The sequence below is a fragment of the Gorilla gorilla genome, chromosome 4 (genome assembly GCF_029281585.2).
Source record: "Gorilla gorilla gorilla isolate KB3781 chromosome 4, NHGRI_mGorGor1-v2.1_pri, whole genome shotgun sequence".
Taxonomy (NCBI): domain Eukaryota; kingdom Metazoa; phylum Chordata; class Mammalia; order Primates; family Hominidae; genus Gorilla; species Gorilla gorilla.
Window position 1 is genome coordinate 65,785,393 of NC_073228.2, and position 23,603 is coordinate 65,808,995.

Sequence of the window (23,603 nt, forward strand, 5' to 3'; positions counted from 1 at the left end):
GCGTGGTAGGGGGGGCGCCTGTAATCCCAGCTGCTTGGGAGGCTGAGGCAGGAGAATTGCTTGAACCCAGGAGGTGGAGGCTGCAGTGAGCCAAGATCGCACCACTGCACTCCAGCCCAGGTGACAGTGCGAGACTCCGTCTCAAAAAAAATAAAAAAAGCTGTTTTTACTTGACTGGATATGTTGGTGTGGAAAGTAAAAATAACGCAATGGTATGAAAAGTAATGGTATCTTGTTTATTTATTTAGAGTCTTACTCTGTCACCCAGGCTGGAGTGCAGTTGCGTGATCTCAGCTCACTGCAACCTCCATTTCTCCAGTTCAAGCAATTCTCTTGCCTCAGCCTCCTAAGTAGCTAGGAGTACAGGAACCCACCACCATGCCCAGCTAATTTTTGTAATTTTAGTAGAGACAGGGGTTTCACTATGTTGGTCAGGCTTGTCATGAACTCCCGGCCTTAAGTGACCCACCTGCCTTGGCCTCCCAAAGTGCTGGGATTATAGGTGTGGGCCACTACGCCCGGCCAGTGTATTTTAAAATTATAAAGCCGATATATTACAAAGTAAAATACAGGGGAAAAAAAGTCACAAAAGTATAAAGATTAGATGCTTCTTGTGCTTCTTTTGTAAAACACAGATGATCCTCAAGAAGTAACTTGAGCAGATTTTCTACTGGCTTTCAAATTGATAACCCTACACCCCCTATAAATTTTTACATTCCTTAACAGAGCTAACCATAGGAACTTCCAAATAATTTCTCAGTGGAAATGAGTCTTCAAAATCACACATGGCTCATAAGAGTTTTGCTTTTTTTATGCCTTCTCAAAGGACCCAGACTGCTAGATTTTCATAATAACTACTTTAACCAGATAGGCTTACTATAGGCTGGTAGTTCCCCACTAAAAGATACTTTTCTCTTGCTTAGTAGTCACCTTCCTGTGTTCTAGAGCTTCCCTACGCATTTAAAATATGCATTATTACAACAGTTCTCCTAAAAACAAAACCACCATAAGAGCTGCTGCACTCGGGGAGCCCTGAATGAACTCTAGAGCAGCGCCTGAGTCCTGCATTCTTTCTTCATTGTCCTTTTTGCTTAATTTGCCTGTGGTGTACCATCAACCTTACAATGGAGACAGAGAGACAGAGAGAAAGTACTCCACCTAATCTATTTAAGAAACATTTGCAATATACTGTTTTTTTTACAAGTCTTTAATTAAAAAACTCAACAAAAATATATAATTGAGCATTTTACATAATGCATACATTCTTAATATCTGCAGGTAAGATAAACAACAGAAGGCAAAAGCAGATACGCTGTATTGCTTCTTTGGCAACTCACCAATATCATCCCCTGCAGAAACAGAGTTGTTTTTTTTTTTTTTTAAATCCATGGTCTTAAAATAATTGTCCCTTAGTATAAACAAAATATTTAGCAATAATACAGTAGACGGATTCTTCAAATTCACAACAATTTATAATACTTTATACCACAAGGGTAAACTAGTAAGCTGCTTTCTAAAATTAAGGCAGCAGCAGTGTTTAGAGGGGGAGTAAAAAAAAAAAAAAAAAAAAAAAGACATCCTTTTTCTAGTTATATCCTGGCTCTATATCCTGGCTCTGCCTTCTTTGTTGTTATTGTTTTTAAATAACGTCACATTCAAGCTGTACGTCTTGGATGACATTCCAAAGGATAATAAAATCCTTTTCCCGGTACATAAACTGTGTTTCACTTCCAGGTCAATCTGACACTCTCCAACAAAACCAAATACATTTCGTATGAGGCAACACAACTTTTTTTTTTTTTTTTTTTTTTTTGTTTGAGATGGAGTCTCGCTCTGTTGTCCAGGTTGGAGTGCAGTGGTGTGATCTTGGCTTACTGCAACCTCCACCTCCTGGGTTCAAGCAATTCTCCTGCCTCAGCCTCCCAAGTAGCTAGGACTACAGGTGTGCACCACCACGCCTGGCAATTTTTTTTTTTTTTTTGTATTTTTAGTAGAGACAGGGTTTCATCATGTTTGCTAGGTTGGTCTCAAACTGCTGACCTCAGGTGATTTGCCCGCCTCACCCAATTCAACTTTCTTAAGTCAGTATTTACCATCTAACTCAGTGTCCCAGAATTTAAAATTTCCTTGCACTTTATAGCAAAGATACATATTGTGGCTCTACTGAAGCAATATATACATGTCAGAACTAAAAATCAGAAAAGCAAAAGGGTCCATTCAACATATAGCAGCTTATATCTAAATATATACATGTATGTATATGTTTTCACAGTTAGATCTTTAAAAAAATTTATATTTGATATGTTCAGAAATACTTCTATTGTCTATAAATAATATTTTAAAAGCTCAACTGATCAAAATGCAGTACAAGAACATATCAAATTAAATAAATCTTCTATGTCTTTAAAAACAGATAATTGAAGTCAGTAAAGCTTGAGGTTTGTGTTAAGTGTATTCTGTCAGTCCCTACTACTAGGGAAGGCAGAATCTTCTAAACACGATACGAGAGAAACTCCAAAAGCTTGGAAGGAATCGGCAGCGCCTGAACTTCTTGGGTGGGCATCACTCTTCGGATTGACATGCGACATAAATGTTGCAGGCTAGGGACCTGCCGTGGAGTGGCCCAAAAATACACACTTCCGTCATGTGTCCTAAACAGAAACAAAGCACATGCTTAGTCACCCAAGTATATGTATTTCAGTGTTGCTACAGCTCAAACAACTATCACCCAATACATGTGAGTACTGGAGTCACAAACTGCACATTAAAACCCAACCAGGAAGAACTAACCAACGATGTATTCCATGACAAGGTAACACTACTATGAAGAACACTTATTAGAGTTTTACTGACAATAAATTACTAGCTGCTAAAAGCCCCCTTAAATTGGCCCTTAAAGAAAAGAGAAAAATGGGCCAGGTGTGGTGGCTCACGCCTGTAATCCCAGCACTTTGGGAAGTTGAGGCGGGAAGATCACTTGAGGTCAGGGTCAGGAGTTTGAGACCAGCCAGGCCAACATGGTGAAATCCCGACGCTACTGGAAAAACGAACAAACAAATAAATTAGCCAGGAGTGGTGGTGTGCACCTGTAGTCCCAGCTACTCGGGAGGCTGAGGCAGGAGAATCTCCTTGAACTGGAAGACGGAGGCTACAGTGAGCAGAGATTGCACCACTGCACTCCAGCCTGGGAGACTACATCTCAAAAAAAAAAAAAAAGAAAGAGAAAAATATATTTACCCAGCAGCTAAAACACTGCCATCAGTAGAGAAGGCACAGCAAAGACCGTTGCTCAAAGGTGCAACTTGCACTGGATAATCCTCATCAATTCTCCAGAACCTCACCATTCTGAAAATGAAATAAATTATTTAGTATCTTGTAGAAAATGTAAGGTAAAAGCAACTTTTTTAAAATCCAGAAAGAAACGCCATTGAGTTATGAGTCACAAAATACACACACAAATCACACCAACAGGCAATTATTATAACTTGCTTTATAAAATTACAAAATATTTTAAGATCTATAATATCAGTTGGTAAATTGGATAAACTTTCACTTAAGAGACTACAATGCATGGCTGCCTTCCCTCCTTCCCAGTGTTCAAACCTAGAATGTTCACACCCGGAAACTTTCTCCTTACTTTCCTACACTTACAATACAATCAACTTCTAGTCTGTTTCACCCTTGTCCCAAGACATTTTTAAAAGCTAGGTGGGCCTGGTAGCTCACAACCATAATCCCACCACTTTGGGAGGCCGATGTGGGTGGACTGTTTGAGCCCAGGACTTTAAGACCAGCTTGGGCAACATAGGGAGACCCTGTCTCTACAAAAATTTTTTTAAAAAAATTAGCCAGGTGTGGTGGTATACCCCTGTGGTGTGAGATACTCGGAAGGCTGAGGTGGGAGGATCACCTGAGCCCAGAAAATCAAGGTTGTGTTGAGATGTGATTGCACCACTGCACTATAGCCTGGGCAACAAAGCAAGACCCTGTCTCCAATAAACAAACAAAAAAAACCAGGAAAGGAAAAAAAGCTTTTCACCTAGGCTGAGTGTGTCTACAAATACAGCAGAGAACTAACATGCAGAATCCCATCTGAGCAAACAGGAAACAATGGTTGCAGACAAACAAACAAACAAAAACCTCTCTCCATATGTTTGCTAACATTCTGGAAAGAGAAGAGCTGCCTTATGAACTGATGTCACCAAACTACTCAATGCTATATGCATGAACACAGATGGTTGCAACTAGTTTCTGCTTCTTACCAACAAGCAGCACATCTCATTCATGTGACATTTCATATTCTAATCTCAATCATGGTGGATACAAATTACTATTTATTTGTAATTCTTTTGGTTTTACTATTTGTTTCACTTTAGAAATTTCCTTCTGCTTCAACCTTTGTTAAGACATTACTTTAAAAAATCTCTGTAAGCTGGACTAAAAGCTGACTAAAAATCAACCCGCTATGCCTAAACAAGTTAAACAAGGAACACAGGGACAGGCATGCATTATCTTTAGTTTACACAGATAATTGTTCAGGCTGATATTCTTTAAGACACAACAAAATCTCCCAGGGGCTTGTGTTGAGGAAGAGACATTAAAACTCTTAACTGCAGAAAGGCTTTAAGGCTTAAGAATGTAAAAGGTAACAGTAAGTCAGTCAAGCTATAATGCACATACTTACTTATCATCAGCAAGGCTTGCAACATGCAGTCCATCATGGCTAAAAGATACAGATCGTACCCACCGGTCATTTGCTCCTCCAGCAAATATTGGAGTAGGTGGGGGAAACAGGTGCCTGAGGTCAAATATATGTTTTCAGTGGATATCAGTCACTTCAAGAAAACAAAATTACCCAGGTACAAAGTACATCTGTCTTTGAATAGTGTTTAAAGTAGCCTTAATTAATATAACTGAGAAGACTCAGTAGAGATGATACATCCAAATTAAAGTCACCTGAAAAGAACTAATCTTTTATGGCCAGGTGCAGTGGCTCACGCCTGTAATCCCAGCACTTTGGGAGGCTAAGGCAGGTGGATCACGAGATCAAGAGATTGAGACCAGCCTGACCAACATGTTGAAACCCCATCTCTACTAAAAATACAAAAATTAGCCAGGGGTGGTTGCAGGTGCCTGTAAGCCCAGCTACTCAGGAGGCTGAGGCAGGAGAACTGCTTGAACCCAGGAGGTGGAGGTTGCAGTGAGCCGAGATCGCGCCACTGCACTCCAGCCTGGCGACAGAGCAAGACTCCATCTTAAAAAAAAAAAAAAAAAAATCTTTTATGATTTAAGACAGTAAGATTAAGTCCAACTTTGGTTTTAACCGTTTTTCTCCAACAAAAACTCTAAACATAATTAGTACTTCTATAGAGAGCTGGGTACTGTTAAGTAGCAAGACTTGTATCAAGAGAGCCAAATTTACTTTTAGAATTTATATCGAAGGCTTTCCATTAGTCAAGGGCTTAAATAATACCAACATTTTAAATTAGAATAGACTGTAATTTTAGGTTGCATATGTTGGTGATTGTAATTATTCACATAACTTGATAGGTGGAGATGAATTATAGACTAAAATAATTCATGCTGTACCCACCCAAATTCCATCAGAATGTCTCCATTATGTGGATCCCAGATATATACTCGAGTATCATAAGATGCAGTAGCCAGTAATGCTCCATCAGGAGAAAAGTCACAAGCTACCACATCATGGTGATGTCCTTCTAGTTTCCGTATCATGGTGTATTTATCCATATTCCAAAGGAAAACCTGCAATAAAAAGGCAAATGTTATAGCTTCATTCAGACATACAGAGGACAAAATGGCACATCTTAAACTAAAACTGCTAAATTTAATTAAGATTATATTAAGCATTATAAATTATGAGTAATTTAAAGAATATGCTCAGTGTCATAGTCAGATTAAAATCAGTCTTTAAGTTAATTAAGGCAGACATGCAAATTCTATTTCAAATGTTTCTGTTAAATGTTAATTTAAAAATAAGCCTAAACATAAAATAAAGGCAATGCAATTTAACCACAAAGCTATACTGAAATCCATTTATTCCAAAAACTAATTAACTAAAATATACAGAAATAAATAAGGTTAAGTACTACAAACCCCCTTCTCTTTTTTTTCCAGAAACTACCAGATTTTTAAAAAAATATACAGACAGAAAACGTAAGGTTAACAAATTGTTACTCCATTGGCATCTCCCTTTGAGATAATCACTTGTTTACAATAGGCTTGGGTCACCAACTTGAGCCTAGGAAGAGAAACAGATACTGCAAGCAAATAGAATATTCACAGCCAAATGAAATTTCTTTGGCAAACAACAAGGATGTTAAACCACATTACAAAATGAAAATGCTATTTTATGAAAATAATACAATTACATTTCAATAAATCAAAATTTAACCATCTTATTTTTCCCAAACTAACCACGATCATAAGTCATTTGAATATAAAACGGTTCAATTATTTAAGAATAAGTTCATATACAATTTTAGATTCTAAAGATCAGTAGTTAACTGTGCAGAATAGCTCTAAACAGGATTCTAATGTTTACTTCAGCCTGTTATATTAAATGTGAGCTTGGAGGTTTATCCTAAGACAATCTCTCCTCTTGGAGTAAAGCAATCCTTTTGGTTTTTTTTTTTCTGCACAGACACAATACATTATTTCTAAAAGAAAATAAGTACAAATTTTAAATTGAATCAAAGACGTAAGATATCTCTGGAATCTGAAAGAATTCCAAAAAATAGCACAGAGAAACCATTTGAAAGCCAAATACTTTACATTAAATTGGTTTCACTTGTCAGACTCCCAATTCCATAAAACTGGAAAATCAATTTACTCAGGAGTCAGTGTATTTTACTGTGGGGGAAATTACTTTAAAAAAGAAAAAAAGAAAGAAAGAAAAGCAGAAAGTGGACATCGACCAGCACCTGTGTACGTACAGTACACCTTGCAGCCGAATGCAAGGTTACTTCATCCTATGGTAAAGGTCGCCCCCAGCCCGGTAGCCAGAGATGCCACTCTTTCTGCCCAGCTAACACCATTGTGCGCCTGTGTGCGAGTGGTGCCAGCATAACCTCAATCACACCAATATTGCTGCCACCACCTGTGACAGGGAAAGCAAGAAGCATATGGAAAACACACAGCCTAAAATAGCAATGTCAACATCTAATTTTGTTCTTCTTATGATTTGTAAAGAACTAAACTGAGTATCTTGCTTTAAACTTCCAACATTTATAACTATCATTTTAACATACTCCTTGGGTAAATAAAATGCATTTCAACTAGCCTCCCACCCTCCATTAATTCAAAGTGTATTGTAATTATCACATGTATTTGGACTTCAACCATTTTATAAATACTTGAAGCTACTGAGATCAATTTATACTAACAGAGCTGGTAAACAACTACAAGAGTTCATCAATAAGCATAACCCTCTTAACAGTCACTTTACTTAAGCTGTCTATAGGTATGCTATGTAAGACAAACAATACCAAATTTCACCTATAACTCTAGGACATACATGAGTGCTATTTTTATATTATTTTAAGTTACTTTTTTTCAGTTAAATGTACAGGACCAGCTGGGACTCAAAACTTTAAAAACAGCAAACTGGACCAAAAAAATAGAACAACAGAGAAGAAAATAATTAGCAAGGGAATGTCTTAACATATAGACTAGATCTCTTCTACAGCACATAAACTTTTCTAGACTTACAAAAAAAAAAAAACCCTGATATGCCCATTATTATCTATTATCTCTAAAAACAATCCAACTTCTCACTTGGCAATCAATAACTATATTTAATTTCCTTCATGCGAATTCTCCCCCATCATGAAATAAAACATTTAAAATATTCATGACACCGAGCACAGACTTCATAGGTTACTTAGATTTAAAATGATTATGCACACATTATCATAATCCAATTCATAATGAATGTACAAGAACTTTGACACGTACTGCTTTACTGGCTCCGACTGAACACAGCATAGAAGAGTCAGGAGAGAATGCACAGCTGTACACCCAATTCTGATGCCCCCTCAATACTTTCATCATGTTTCCTGAACAAAAAGAAATAATCTGTATTAACCCTAGAATCCACTTCAAATGAGTATTTCAAAACAGCAGTAAAGCAAAGGATCACAAACATTTATAGCTGAAAGCAATTTATCTATAACAAGGGTTACCGATATACACCAGCTGCTTAGGTTTTAAATTTTACTGGAACACAATCCTGTCCATGTATTTATGTTGTGCTCTACAGCAGACAGCATGGTTCACAAGCCTCAAATATTCGACATCTAGCCCTTCAAGAAAAAGTCTGGGGCCTGGTGCGGTGACTCTTGTCTGTAATTCCAGCACTTTGAGAGGCTGAGGCGGGTGGATCGCTTGAGGCCAGGAATTCGAGACAAGCCTGGCCAACAGGGTGAAACCCATCTCTACTAAAAAACATTAAAAAATCAGCCGGGCATGGTGGTGCATGCCGGTAATCCTAGCTACTTGGGAGGCTGAGGCACAAGAATTACTTGAACCTGGGAGGCAGAGGCTGCAGTGAGCGGAGACCACGCCGCTGCACTCCAGCCTGGGCGAAAGAGCGAGACTCCGTCTCAAAAAAAAAAAAAAAAAAAAAAAAGACAGAATTCTTTTAGTCCAATCCCTTTATTTTAAAAGTTAAGCAACTGGAACACAACAGCAAGGTTAAGAAACTTGATCATCTTCAAAATGCCTTTTCATTCTTCATTTTTGAGAACCTACAACTCACTCCAAAGTCCTTGTGTATTATACCCACAGCACACAACTATGCTTAAGTATACTGAACTATTAGTTTTACAAATACTTACTGACTGCCTACGCATGCCAGGCCCTATGCCGGCACTGAGGATATAACTGGAAATAAGGCAAGGACCCCACTATCTTGGAGCTTATATTTTACTAAGCCTATGTTCTTAAAACATGTACATTGCTGAAATTAGTTTCAGATAAGCAAGCATCATTCGATATGCAAAATAAAAAAATTAGTAAAATATTTCAACTGTTGGATCCCTTTGCACCTCAACAGCTGAGCAGATAAAACGCAGAGAAGGTCCTTCACGATTTGTTAATGTTAGCATAGAACTTTATTAAGGAATGGTTACTATCTATCAGCTGCAACATCTCCAGATCTGAGGGTTTTGTTTCCTACTAATTCAATTTAAGCTTTATTACCCCTAGGCAAGCCTGTTAACCTCCAGCTTGAGGCTGTTAGAGCACCAACAGACCTTACATTTAAGGTTTTAGTTAAACATATAAACTCTTTCATTAGGGACTGAGAAAGGGAAGAGATGCTCATCTCAAATGAGGTAGCATCTCCAAAACTTTGTAAGGCTTTAGAGAAAGGTAAGTACTTGACACCAACGTATCTTTCTATTGTATTGGACAGTAAATCTTTCACTTTTTATAAAAGCATTTCTTAACCTAGCCAATTTATTATAACGTTTACTAATATTCACATGTTATAAGTTCTGGTATGTAGGTCATGTTTTAATTTAAATTTTATTAGATACTAAGTTACTTCAAGACCTACCTAAATTTTCACTAAGCCAATACAGTAAGTTAATAACCCTCCCTAAGAGGACATAAACACAGACTGGTTCCTGTAAAACCCCAAACCTGATCCATATTTGGTCCTCAGATTTATGTGGTTAGTTTCTGAATAATATCAGATCATTTACTTCGAATAACTGTTGGCTCCTATTCTGGGTCACATTTATGTTTTTCTTTGATCTATTCAGGAAAGGAACCTAAGTGTTAGGCAGAGAAAAGGAACTTTGATCACATGCCATTTTTAAAGTCAAATGCCCCACATGTTCCCAATACCTCTCCATAGTAGTATCAAGAAACAAATCCTAGTTCATAGCTTGGAAAAAAAGACATACCATCATCTTTCAGGTCCCATACTCTGAGAGTTTTGTCTCTTGAAGCTGACACCAGGATCAAGCTTCCATCTGGAGCAAAAGTTAAATCTCTGACCACTTCAGTATGATCTACCAAGTTAAGGAGGAGTTTTCCTAAATATGATAGAAAAGGGAAAAAAAGACAGCATTAATATATTTTTGTTTTGTTCTTATTTTTCTTGAGACAGGGTCTCACTCTGTCACTCAGGCTGGAGTGCAATGGCGCAATCTTGGCTCACTACAGCCTCGACCTCCTGGGTTCAAGCAATCCCCCTACCTCAGCCTCCGAAATAGTTGGAACTACAGTTACAAGTCACCACGGCTGGCCTTTTTTTTTTTTTTCTTTTGGAGAGATGGAGTCTCACCATGTTGCCCAGGCTGGTCTAGAACTCCTGGGCTCAAGTGATCCCCCAGCTTTGGCCTCCCAAAGTGCTGGAATTACAGGCATGAACTTTAAAATATAAAATCAAATTATTTCTTTGCTTGTTATTTCCCTGGCCTAGGAATGTTAAGCTCCTCAAAAGATACAAGTTATCCCACAACTTTAGTTTTCAAACATGATCCCAGTAAAAAAGTGTATTTAACTAATAATGTAAGAGCTTTGTTTTCTAAGACAATCTATGTGTTCATCTTATTTTTTTCAAGAACCCAAATTTTGACTCATTATCACCTATGTTAGTATCACTTGTTATGTTCTAATGTACATGTTCTTTTAATGCTTCTTTAAAAATCCTTTATGTTTTTGAGTACATATTATATGCCAGAAAGTGTTTTAGGCAATAAGCAACACATTTATTTCTAGTTGCCCAAAGAATTTAACTTCTCAATCTATCTAAACTTTCACTAAACCTTTCCAAGGTGAGATGATTACTGAAATCTGATTTACCTCGAAAACCTCTAAGCTATCACTCATTAAAAAAGCATAAACAAAGAAAACACCTTGACATGTGAGTCATTAACTAAATAACTAGTTTATAAAGGACAACTAACTAAACATTCCCTGGAAAATCCTTTCCTACTGTAATACTCTCTAAAGAGTGATGAAGCAATATGAACTCTATAGTTTTCCTAAATTAAAATCATGAGCTGAAGAAGGTGATATTCAGGTCTATTATAAAGACACACCTATGCCATCAATTCTTGCTTTTCAGTAAGCTGAAATCCTCAAATCCCAATTCCAGTGCCTATGAGCAGTGCCCTGCGTCATAAAATAATACATTTGCTTTAAAAACTATGAATTCATACCTGTATATACATCCCATATTTTGATACGCCCATTGTTCAACCCTGTAGCAAGAAGTAGCTGATCTTGTCCAAATCTGAAGCGATGCCATTCTATATTTACACAGCGACTCTGTTTTTCTGGAACTGACGACCCAAAAGCAAGACTCCAGACTATATCTCCACAGTCTATAATATGTTCACGAGGCTTATTTTTCTGACCACCATCACTATTTTGTCTTTGCAATCTTAAACTGCTTGAATTGGTAACATTCTTGGTGCCATGCAAAAGACTGGGGTGGGGGAAGTCAGATGGAAATTGTATTATTATTCAGTCTGGACTCCTCTGGACACTGAATAATTACAAGTGTTTGTTAAAATAACCTCAATATTATTATAATGACACCAAATAACAATAGAATCCTATAGATAGGAAGGGAAAGGTTGATATTTGAACTATGAGAGAAGGACATTAATAGAAATTCTCAGTGACTGAGTAGTAAGTTCAACAATAAAGCAATTTATATTATAACTTATTTGCCTCCCAAATTTTCCTCAAAACCACCGAATCAACTGGTGCTCCTTCAACCTAAAAACACAAGTATAAATAAGCAAAAAACAAAAAAACAAACAAAAAAACCCAGTAACTTAAGATATGGTCAAGCTGATATCAGAAAATTGCCTTAAAGGGGAAAAAAAATCCTCAAACCATAATGATCAGTTTCCCATAGGTTCCAGACCTCAAGTTATATGTAATGAGAACATTATTGACTATAACCATGAAGGTCTGCTAGATACAAAAAAAACAGGGAAAGATCCAATATAGCACATGATACATTTTAGAAAAACTTTCAACAAACATCCAAACTCAATTTACCCCAAACAGAGGGACTATAAGTCCATTAAAAACAAAAACAACAACAACATCAACAAAGGGCCAGGCTCGGTGGCTCACGCCTGTAATCCCAGCACTTTGGGAGGCTGAGGAGGGTGGATCACCTGAAGTCAGGAGTTCGAGACCAGCCTGGCCAACACGGTGAAACCCCTGTCTCTACTACTATGCACCAGGGTTATCCAACAAAATGTAAAATCCAAAGTGAATCCAAAAAGCTTCACATCACAGAAGTCACCTGCTCTGGCACAACACTATATATATACACTTGTTAGACACAATCTGACTTTTAACATACAGAAAAATTTAATGTATAAATAACACCAGACAATTCTTTTTTTTTTTTTTTTTTTTGAGACATTATTTGGCTCTGTCACCCAGGCTGGAGTGCAGTGGTGCTATCTCGACTCACTACAACCTCTGGCTCCTGGGTTCAAGCAATTCTTCTGCCTCAGCCTCCCGAGTAGCTGGGACTACAGGTGTGCCACACCACGCCCAGCTAGTTCTTGTATTTTCAGTAGAGATGGGGTTTCACCATGTTGGCCAGGCGGGTATCAAACTCCTGACCTCAAGTGATCTGCCTGCCTTGGCCTCCCAAAGTGCTGGGATTATAGGCCTGAGCTGCCGCGCCCGGCCCAAAGAATTCTTTACACAAAATTTCCAATAAATATATTCAGCCCATGATTAAAACTCACGACATCATCTATAAAGTAAAACTTAAATATCAAAATGTTTTTATTACCCTACACTGAGAGAAAATGGTAAATTCCACAAACAGATACAAAATACAGAAAAGTAACAGTCTTACAAGTTCTGAAGGCACTGGGACCACGGAACAAGCTTTACTGTGCGATGTCCTTGTGACCAAGCAAAGTATGAACCATCTGGAGCAAAAGCAACAGTCCAATTTTCACGACCACATTTCTTGTCAAAAGGAGCTGCAGGAGCTAAAAGTTCACCTATAGTACGTGATCTCACTAAAAGGAAAAATAAAAATACTGGATATCATATATAACCAACAATACATGTGAGACTGCTTCCATATTACTTTGGGATTGAGTTTCTTCCCTCTTCTATGCAGACAGGGTATAGTGAGTTCTGCATTCCATCCTCTAACGGGGGGTATGGAGTATATGAAGACCCCTTAATGATAATGACTATCTCCAAGTTTTGATAAAGTGATTTCCCTAAAATTTCCCAATGCAAGAGTTTTTAAGAAAGTTTCCGTAAAAAAAAACTGGTCAATAATAATGTAATGACCAATTAGACCTAACAATTACAAAAGTCCTAACTTTTGCACTGTATTACGTTCTCATCAAATTATTAACATTTACAATGCAAGAAATTAAACTTAGTTGGCAGGAAAAGTATCTTCCAAATTAAGTTTCTTAGCTTTCAAAAACCATACCTCACCATCAAATGCAATATTACACCATTACTCAAAGGAAAGCACTACAAAATACACTATCCAAACAAGTATTTTTATCCTTTTCAGGCCCAGGTCACAAAAATCACAAAACCCTCAGAACTAGAAGAGACTTACAGGTTGTCTAGTCCAACCCTCCAAACCAGTGCTTTAAAAAGGCATTATAGGCTGCGTGTGGTTGCTCACACCTGTAATCCCAACATTTTGGGAGGCCAAGACAAGCGGATCACTTGAGGTCTGGAGTTTGAGACCAGCCTGGCCAACATGGTTTGAAACCCTGTCTCTACTAAAAATACAAAAATTAGCTGGGCGTGGTGGTGGGCGCCTGTAATCCCAGGATGAGGCAGGAGAATTGCCTGAACCCAGGAGGCGGAGGTTGCAGTAAGCCAAGAAAGTGCCACTGCACCCCAGCCTGGGCGACAGAGTGAGACTCCATCTCAAAAAAAAAATAAGCTAAAATAAAAGAAAATGCATTATAGCCGGGCATGGTGGTATGCTGGAGTGTGTCTGTAATCCCAGCTTCTTGGAAGGCTGAAGCATAAGAACTGCTTGAATCTTGGAGGTGGAGACTGCAGTGAGCCAAGACTGCATCACTGCACTCCAGCCTGGGTGACAGAGCAAGACTGTCATTAAAAACAAAAACAAAAACAAAAAAAACCCAAAATGCATTATATTTGTGATTCTCAAACACTGGTCCTTAAGACTCTTCCTAATAGGCCTCAAACTGACTCAAAAATGGAATTATTTTGGTTTTTAAGGACAAAAAATGGACAATGTCATACATTTTAAATTGATTACTCAAATTTTGCATTCCTAACAAAAATTGGCATATTACCAGAGTATATGGAGAATATTACTTCCATATTTAAAAAAAGCATGATCAACAAGCTCATACTGCAATGCATGCATGCAAACTCAGCTACAATTTCCTCAATTTGGGGAAAGGAGCCTCTTTATCAGTGTATCACCTATTTTGGGTTGGACTTAATTTTCCCTATTATCTATTTTGTGGTCAGTTGTCTGGTCAATTGTACACTGTATAATAATATATTTTTATGTATTTCTGGTTTAAACTTTCCAACACCTAAGCTTTTATATTCTATGTATTGCTGTTCACATAAGAACCCCTTACACTGCTATAGCTAGAGAACCTGGACATGGACACACCCCCTCCCCCCCCCCACCCCCAAAATGTACTTCTTCAGCCTGAATGTATGCTCCATCAACAGCTAGTATAGCACCTGGCATATGACAGGTGCTCAGTAAATATTTACTGAATGAATATGAAAGCACACATTTATGCTCCCATTCTAAAGTGATTTAAATATGTTATCTGCCCAATTCTTGACACCTTAACAAATAGGTGTGGTTTAAAAAGCAAAAACAAAAAGCCTGAGACCTACTTTTCTATGATATTCATAATAAGGCTTACACTATTTTGGTGCAACTGAGACCGTTTTTAATGACTCAAAATCCTCCTCCTACCACTCTACCCACTCAGTACTGATTCTGACCTAAGAGAATAAGCCTGCTGCTATCCTCATATGGCATTTATATATTGAAGATAGCCATCAATGAATCTTTTTTACCAGGCTAAGAGATCTCTATCCTTTCAATCATACCTTAGATCACATGGTTTCAAGTCCATTTCCCATCCTAACTTCATCATACTTTTCTGGATAAATTCTAGTTAGTACTGGCCGTCATAAAAGTGGCACCCAGAACTAACCACAATACTTCAGGTGTGGTTTAATCAAAGCAGCAGAGTCCCCCACCCACCCCGTATTAGCACAGCATAAGATGACATTAACTTTACTAGCCGTCACATAACTTTGTTTTTTTGAGTCAAGGTCTTGCTCTGTCATGCAGGCTGGAGTGCAGTAGCACAATAACTGCGCACTGTAGCCTTGACCTCCCAGGCTCAGGCGATCCTCCTGCCTCAGCCTCCCAAGTAGCTGGGACCACAGACATGCACCACCACACCCGGTTAATGTTTTTATTTTTGTAAAGGTAGGTGTTCCTTTTGTTGCCCAGGCTAGTCTCAAACTCCTGGGCTCAAGTGATCCTCCCACCTTCAGCCTCCCATAGTACTGGGATTACAGATGTGAGCCACATAACTTTCTTAATACAAAATTCACAAACTTGGTGACCCTCAAATGCCTGCAGATACCTTTAACATACAAATGATTTCAGAAAGAGCATGCTGCTCCAGGTTTCCTTACAATTTTTCCAAACCTACGGCCTTATTTGTTCCTTTTACCAGGGTTCTTTATATGCCTGGCCTCTGAATTTGCAACCCCTGCCTGCTTAATTTTTTAGACAGGGTCTTGCTCTGTTGCCAAGGCTGGAGTGCAGAGGCAAACTCGTAGGCTTAAATGATCCTCCTGCCTCAACCTCCTGAGTAGCTGTAGCAGGGACTACGGGCACATGCCCCCACACTTGGCTAACTGAAAAAAACAAAAACAAAAAACAAACTTTTTTTTTTTCTTTTAAGACAGTCTTGCTCTGTCGCCCAGGCTGGAGTGCAGTGGCTTGATCTTGGCTCACTGTAACCTCCGCCTCCTGGGTTCAAGCAATTCTCCTGCCTCAGCCTCCCGAGTAGCTGGGATTACAGGCATGCACCACCATGCCTGGCTAATTATTATTATTATTTTTTGTATTTTTAGTAGAGACGGGGTTTCACCATGTTGGCCAGGCTGGTCTCGAACTACTGACCTTGTGACCCGCCCGCCTCGGCCTCCCAAAGTGCTCAGATTACAGGTGTGAGCCACCGCACCCGGCAAAAAAACAATTTTTTATAGACAGGGTCTTGCTATGTTACCTAGGCTGGTCTCCAGCTCCTGGCCTCAAGCGATCCTCCCACCTTGGTTTCCCAAAGCGGTGAGATTAAGGCATGAGGCACTGCATCAGGCACAATTTTTTTTTAACTTGGTTTCCTGTTTAACCACATCTATCTTTGAAAACATTTTTAAAGCATTTTAAAAACATTTTACAAGCATTTTTAGGAGGAAAAAAATGCTAAGTTCACAAATAAGGGAAGCAAGTTTTAAAATTCAACTTAAAAGTCTCTATGGAGAATATTTATGTAACTTGTATACGAGGAACAGCCCTTGCATTCAATTTCAAGAACATCTAGTAAATGAGACTAAAATTAAGCTCTCCCTTAGCAAGCATAAGCAAGACTAAATTTCTCACACAAGACCTTTTTTTTTTTTTTTTTTTTTTTTTTTGAGACGGAGGCTTGCTCTGTTGCCCAGGCTGGAGTGCAGTGGCATGATCTCCGCTCACTACAACCTCTGCCTCCCGGGTTCAAGCAATTCTCCCTGCCTCAGCCTCCCGAGTAGCTTAGATTACAGGTATGCACCATCATGATGCCCACCACCACGCCCAGCTAACTTTTGTATATTTTAGCAGAGACGAAGTTTCACCATGTTGGCCAGGCTGGTCTTGAACTCCTGACCTCAGGTGATCTGCCTGCCTCGGCCTCCCGAAGTGCTGGGATTACAGGCATGAGCCACCGTGCCCGGCCTAGACTGTATCTATATTTTTCTTCTACCTTGACCACAATCATGGAACTCCTTGTGTATAGTGGTAATAGGACAAGGCACACTGGTAATCCCAACACTTTGGTAGGCCAAGGTGGATGGATCACTTGAGCCCATGAGTTTGAGACCAGCCTGGGATAGACAGGGGACCTCGTCTCTACAAAAAATTTAAAAAATTAGCGAGTGTGGTGGCATGCACCTGTAGTACCAGGCTGAGGTGGGAGAATTGCTTGAGCCCAGGAGGCAGAGGTTGCAGAAAGCCAAGATTTCACAACCGCACTCCAGCTTGGGTGATAGAGCAAGACTCTGTCTGGAAAAAAAAAAAAAAAAAAAAAAAAGAGTAGGCCGGGGGCAGTAGCTCACGCCTGTAATCCCAGCACTTTGGGAGGCCGAGGAGGGTGAATCACCTGAGGTCAGGAGTTCCAGACCAGCTTGGCTAACACGGTGAAACCCCCCATCTGTACTAAAAATACAAAAAATCAGCCAGGTGTGGTGGCACGAACCTGTAATCCCAGCTACTCGGGAGGGTGAGGCAGGAGAATTGCTTGAGGTGGAGGTTGCAGTAAGCTGAGACTGCGCTACTGCAACTCCAGCCTGGACGATGGAGCGAGACTCAGTCTCAAAGGAAAAAAAAAAAAGTAAAAGAGCGGTAACAATTACTAAAAAATTGGTTCAAATAGATAGTAAAGACTATGAAATAATAACATATTTATAACATAATTCTCAAATATATACAAACTCAAGAAATAGAGCCATTATAAAACCTACCAAATAAATGCATTAATCTGTTAAAATTTACTAATAATTGCCTTGATTGTGTTTCTTTGCTGGATAACAGGTATATCAAATTGCCTTTGACACTTTAATAAAATGATTTAAGTGCTCAGATTAAATACTGGTACAATTTTATAAACCTAGCACAAAGTTTGCAATAAAGTGCTTTGAAAAAAAATTTTTAAGTTAAACCTTTATTACATTATCTGTAACTGTTTAATGTTAGCAACAGAAATGTATGATTTAATGACCTTATTAAGGGAAAGGCTGCCATGGGAAATCAGCCGTAAGATACAACACTACATTATTAATATCTGTAAAACAGTAACATACCATCTGAGTCACTGCTGAACCAAGCAAACCAGATTTAGCTCCTTCTTTACATTCCTCCCCAAAATTTCATAACCAGAAAGGGATGATCTGTGGCAGTGCCTTGTGAAAAAGGGCAGTAGCTCAAGGCAGTAGTATCACACAGAATTATTTAATCATTCATGGAAATCTTGCCTTTACTCTCCGTATGTCCTTGAGAAACTAAACTTGGCTTGGCTTTTAATTAACACCCAAGAAAAGAAAAAAAGTAAATCCTTATTCATAGATTTAAAAAGCTACGCAGAGAAATGTTCAACCTTGTATCCAAATGATAATTCAAAAAAAGAAACAAAGAAAAAAACTGGGGTTAAAAAAAGCTCAGAAAAAGCAAAAGTTCTTCTAGATATCTGGCACTTAGCTAGTAAGTTTTTATAACATATCCAGGAAATAACACTGAGACCTAGATATGAAAAAAAAAAAAAAAAAAAAAGAAAAGAAAAGAGAAATCAGGGGGCTGGTGGGGGAACACTTAGTGGATGGTTCTACTTTATGTAGGTATGCTATCCATCTCTAAGAAAACAGAACCGGAAATATGGGCGGGGTGGCTCATGCCCCTAATCCTAGCACTGTGGGAGGCCGAAGTGGGTGGATCACCAGAGGTCGGGAGTTCGAGACCAGCCTGACCAACATGAAGAAACCCCATCTCTACTAAAAACACAAAAATTAGCCGGGCGTGTGCATGCCTGTAATCCTACCTACTCAGGAGGCTGAGGGAGGAGAATCGCTTGAAACCGGGAGCCGGAGGTTGCAGTGAGCCGAGATCGCGCCATTGCAACTCCAGCCTGGGCAACAAGAGCAAAAACTCCATCTCAAAAAAAAAAAAAAAAAAAAAAAGAGAGAGAGAGAAAACAGGACCGGAAAGTTTTCAAAATGGTTTATCAGGATGAAGTAAAATACAGATTTAAAAAAAAAGGCAGATCACTCGTCTATAACATTATGGTGTACTGAAGTAAAACAAAAACCCACTGGACTGACAAGAACTTTTGAGTTCTTTGTCCCACTTCGCGACATACTTTCTAGTCTTAAAATACAGTTAAAATAATAACTGGACACAAATTTTGTGTTCTTTGCATCTTTTTTTTCTTTTTTCTGTGTGAACTCTGCTACAATTTTTTTCCTTTTTTTTCTGTGTTTGTATCTTTAAAAATGGTTATTAAAACCAGGGTTAAAGTCCCTTCCTAATCAATCATCCCTAAGACAACAAAAGTCCAGAATTCTAAAACAGCTGTTTCTAGATATAAAAATTCACCCACACACAAAATAGTGCGCGTTTTGGCTACTTCAGCCTCTTCCCTTCTCTAGAAATAACTCCTCCTTGTACTTAGTAAAGGCACACATTCACTTCAAGAGTAGGAAAATGTAAATGCTCTCTGCTCAGCGGCCGCAGCTAATTATTACTTCACACAGTAAGATCAGTGTTTGCTAAGTGTATCAGCCAATGTACGGCACCCCCCAACACCGTCAAACGTTGTTCCAGTTATTTTACTTTAAAAGAGGATTTAAATAATGCGACGTGCTTTCCACTGAGCCACTAAGTAGGTGTGGACGCACAACCTTCAACACTAATTGCCCTTTACTAAGCCGACCAGGGCTACACACCAAGCCAGAAAAGCCTTTTCCAAAGTTTCCTCTTCCGCACAAAAGCTTTCCTTCTGTCACTCCACCCAACCACCCAGCTCCTCCCTTAAGTGTTTGAAAGATAATTCTAAAAGTCTCCTCCCCCGAACCGCTGCGTTTCTTAAGGCCACACCATTTTAAAAATACTGTATTGCTTTTGCCAGGCTGTTGGGACCTCTTCCATCTCATTTCTATCTAAGAGTGGTTGGTACACACGAGGACCCCCTCCTTTCATTACCACTCACAACCCACAAGTTTACTTTTCCTCATTGTAAACCTAAAGTCCCTGAGTGGCCCTTCCCTGTCCACTCGACAGTCATGCCCTGAGCCAAGAACTCCCAGGACAAGAGCCCTGCGCGGACATCCGACGAAAAAACCGGGGTCCTTGCCCGCCGCAGCCACACAGCAACCGCGAGGGAGCACAGTAGGTGCTGCATCCACGTCGGTGCCGTTTACCCCTCAGCCAACTCCCACCGAGGCGGCTTCCTCCTCCTCGCTAGTGGGCTGGCCTTGGCGCACTGGAGCTCTTCCCTCTGACTGGGAGTCGCTTCCTCCCAAACCTCCTCCGGGGAGTCCCTGCCTCTCCTCGGCCCTCATGCGCCCACCCACGGTCCCAATCCTCACCGATCTCTTTCTCGTTGACCCTCGGGGGAAAGCTGGCCATCTATGGGGCACCGTCTGATTCCGGGAATACGATGCGGACCCAAAGACAGAGAAGAGAGTAGCGACCGCTGAGGGGCGTGACGCGAAGTTGGTCCCTCCCGGGCCCAGGGACAGAGAAGACGGGCCGGGGCGGCCGCTGCGGCTTCTGCTAACTGCCTCGGGAAAGCTCCCGAAGGCCTCAGACCAAAGTACGGAGTCAACCACAGACAATAGACCCTGTACCCAGCCTCGCGCCTGCGGAGGAAGACAGTTCCCCTAACGCGCCGACTGCAAACGAGACACTGGAGTCAAAATGGCGGGCGGCGCGGGAGATATCTGGGCGGCAGGGGCGCGGCCACGTGGCGTCACAGCCCGAGGCCCCGCCTCCCGACGCACGGGACGTGATCTCCCCGGCCCGGCGCGGGCGTTGCCTGGGGGCCTCGCAGGGGGAGATCCAGCCCAGGCTGGTTCCACTGACTGTGCCTGTAGGCCGGTGGCGTCTTCTGGGCCTGGATGGTCTAATATGGAGTTTATAAGCTGAAGTGGCTTTGAAAAGGGCAAGCAGAGAATTGTATTATTATTAGCCTCCTAGCTTAAAGATTGCATGGAACTTAAACTGGCTGAACGAAAAGAACAAAAAGACATTTCAGGTTTTCACTCAATTTGGCCAACTCCCCAGCCCACAAGTAATAGGGAACTGAAGGATGCACTGATGAAGAAGACAGGATGAAAATTAACATCGTTGTGCACCACCTGTCCAGCTGCGATTGTTCAGACCTGAGCCAGCAGGTTTTAGGAAGGGCCGAGGGGAACGAGAAGGAGACTCAGGCGTGATCGCGCCGCACGGCGCCGCGGGGCCTCCCTGGACTGCCTTTGTCCTGGCCAAGATGGATCCCACTGTGTCAGCTCAGAATTGGTCCTTCCTCCACCTTACCTGAAGGCCTCTGGGAGGCACCTAGTTGTCCACACATCAGACTGATAAATGTGTCAGTGTCTGCCAGATGCCAGCTTGGTTCCCGGTCACAGATGACGTATTTGCATTTTAATGGCTTCTTGTGTGGACCCTAAACATTGCAAAGGCCTGGGGCGTATAAGACTGGGAATTCAAATATGTGGCAGATATTCATGGGACAGAGTAGAGTGTTGCATAGCCGCTTTTTTTTTTTTTTTTTTTTTTGAGACGGAGTCTCGCTTCTCCCAGGCTGGGGTGCAATGGCGTGATCTTGGCTCACTGCAACCTCCGTTTCCCGGGTTCAGGCAATTCTCCTGCCTCAGCCTCCCCAGTAGCTGGGATTTGTACAGGCATGTGACACCAAGCCCGGGTAATTTTTGTATTTTTAGTAGAGAGGGCGTTTCACCCTGTTGGCCAGGCTAGTCTCGAACTCCTGGCCTCAAGTGATCCACCCGCCTCAGCCTCCCAAAGTGCTGGGATTACAGCGTGAGCCACCACGCCCGGCTGCATAGCCGCTTTTAAGAGATCTCAAATGATAACACTGTAGGGCATGTTTACTTCATCTTTTCTTTGCATGAATGTAATAATTCTTCAAATAGCGAAATGTTTAATAAAACATCGCCCCTCTTTTTTTTTTTTTTTTTGGTTATTTATTTATTTTTTTTGAGACGGAGTCTTGCTCTGTCTCCCAGAGCAGAGTGCAGTGGCGCCAACTCGGCTCACTGCAACCTCTGCCTCCCAGGTTCAAGCGATTCTCCTGCCTCAGCCTCCCGAGTAGCTGGGACTACAGGTGGCTGCCACCATGCCCAGCTAATTTTTTTCGTCCTTTTAGTAGGGAGGGGGCTTCACGATATTGGCCAGGCTGGTCTTGAACTCCTGACCTTGTGATCTGCCCACCTCGGCCTCTCAAAGTGCTAGGATTAGAGGCGTTAAGCTACTGCGCCCTGCCTACCCCTCCTCTTTAAAAAAAAATCACTTTGTTAGGCTGGGGGCGGTGGCTCACGCATGTAATCTCAGCGCTTTGGGAGGCTGAGGCGGGTGTCAGGAGTTCGAGACCAGCCTGGCCAACATGGTGAAACCCCATCTCTACTAAAAATACAAAAAATTAGCCAGGCGTGGTGGCGAAGTCCCAGCTACTCCGGAGGCTAAGGCAGGAGAATTGCTTGAAACCGGGAGGCAGAGGTTGCAGTGAGCTGAGGTTGCACCACTGCACTCTAGCCTGGGTGACAAGAGTGAAACTCTGTCTCAATAAATAAATAAATCAATAAATCACTTTGTTAGCTTCAGTCAACGATATCTTGAGGACTCACTCTGTATCAGGCACTGGGCCTAGTTGCTGAATTTTTAGAGTAGAACAAAAGAAAAACTTTAATGCAGTCTTGTAGCTCATATACCAACATTGATATCAGTCTGAGTTAATTCTTTTAACCAACTGCTATTATCCCTGTTACTTGTACTATACCATACAAATTCATGGGAAATACCAGTTTTTGAGTGTCCAACAGTGAATTATTGTGATGACTTTTTCTTTTTTTTTTCTCCCTGAGATGGAGTCTCACTCTGTCGCCCAGGCTGGAGTGCAGTGGCACAATCTCGGCTCACTGCAACCTTTGCCTCCTGGGTTCAGGTGATTCTCCTACCTCAGCCTTCCGAGTAGCTGGGATTACAGGCACACGCCACCATGCCTGGCTGATTTTTGTATTTTTAGTAGAGACGGGATTTCACCATGTTGGCCAGGCTGGTCTCAAACTCCTGACCTCAAGTGATCTGCCCGCCTTGGCCTCCCAAAGTGCTGGAATTACAGGCGTGAGCCACCCCGGCCAGACTTTTTAATACAATTGTTTAATTTCTATTTTAGTTTATTCCTGCAAGCCAACAGACTTCCTGGCCATTTTCTCAACTGGCAAAGCATGACAATGGAATGAAAAATAATTTTATGATTTGTGTACTCATTAGTAATAGATACTTCTAAGCACTGAGCCATATAAGTGCTTCTGTGGATTAACCGATTTCATGCTCACAACATATGAGCAGTGTATTGACATACATTACAGAAAAACTTTAATGCAGTCTTGTAGCTCATATACCAACATTTATATCCATCTCAGTTAATTCTTTTAACCAACTGCTATTATCCCTGTTACTTGTACTATACCATACAAATTCATGGGAAATACCAGTTCTTGAGTGTCCATCAGTGAATTATTGTGATGAC

General features: G+C 40.7%; 1 protein-coding gene across 2 annotated transcripts; it reads right to left on the reverse strand.

Moving 5' to 3' along the window:
* Window positions 1–1,543: 1,543 nt before the first annotated feature.
* Window positions 1,544–20,817, reverse strand: WSB1 (WD repeat and SOCS box containing 1). 2 transcript variants are annotated; one of them, XM_004042072.5, is made up of 9 exons: window positions 20,419–20,817; window positions 12,872–13,040; window positions 11,196–11,464; window positions 9,933–10,064; window positions 7,978–8,078; window positions 5,594–5,766; window positions 4,685–4,798; window positions 3,238–3,345; window positions 1,544–2,651 (listed from the first exon to the last, which is right to left on the reverse strand). In XM_004042072.5, exons 1-9 carry the CDS (start codon window positions 20,456–20,458, stop codon window positions 2,492–2,494), a joined length of 1,266 nt encoding a protein of 421 aa, XP_004042120.3. In that variant the 5' UTR covers window positions 20,459–20,817; the 3' UTR covers window positions 1,544–2,491. The 2 variants fall into 2 exon arrangements, with proteins under 2 accessions (XP_004042120.3, XP_030866600.2); XM_031010740.3 differs by lacking the exons at window positions 11,196–11,464; window positions 12,872–13,040 and having other exon boundaries at window positions 20,419–20,769.
* Between the last annotated feature and the right edge of the window lie 2,786 nt (window positions 20,818–23,603).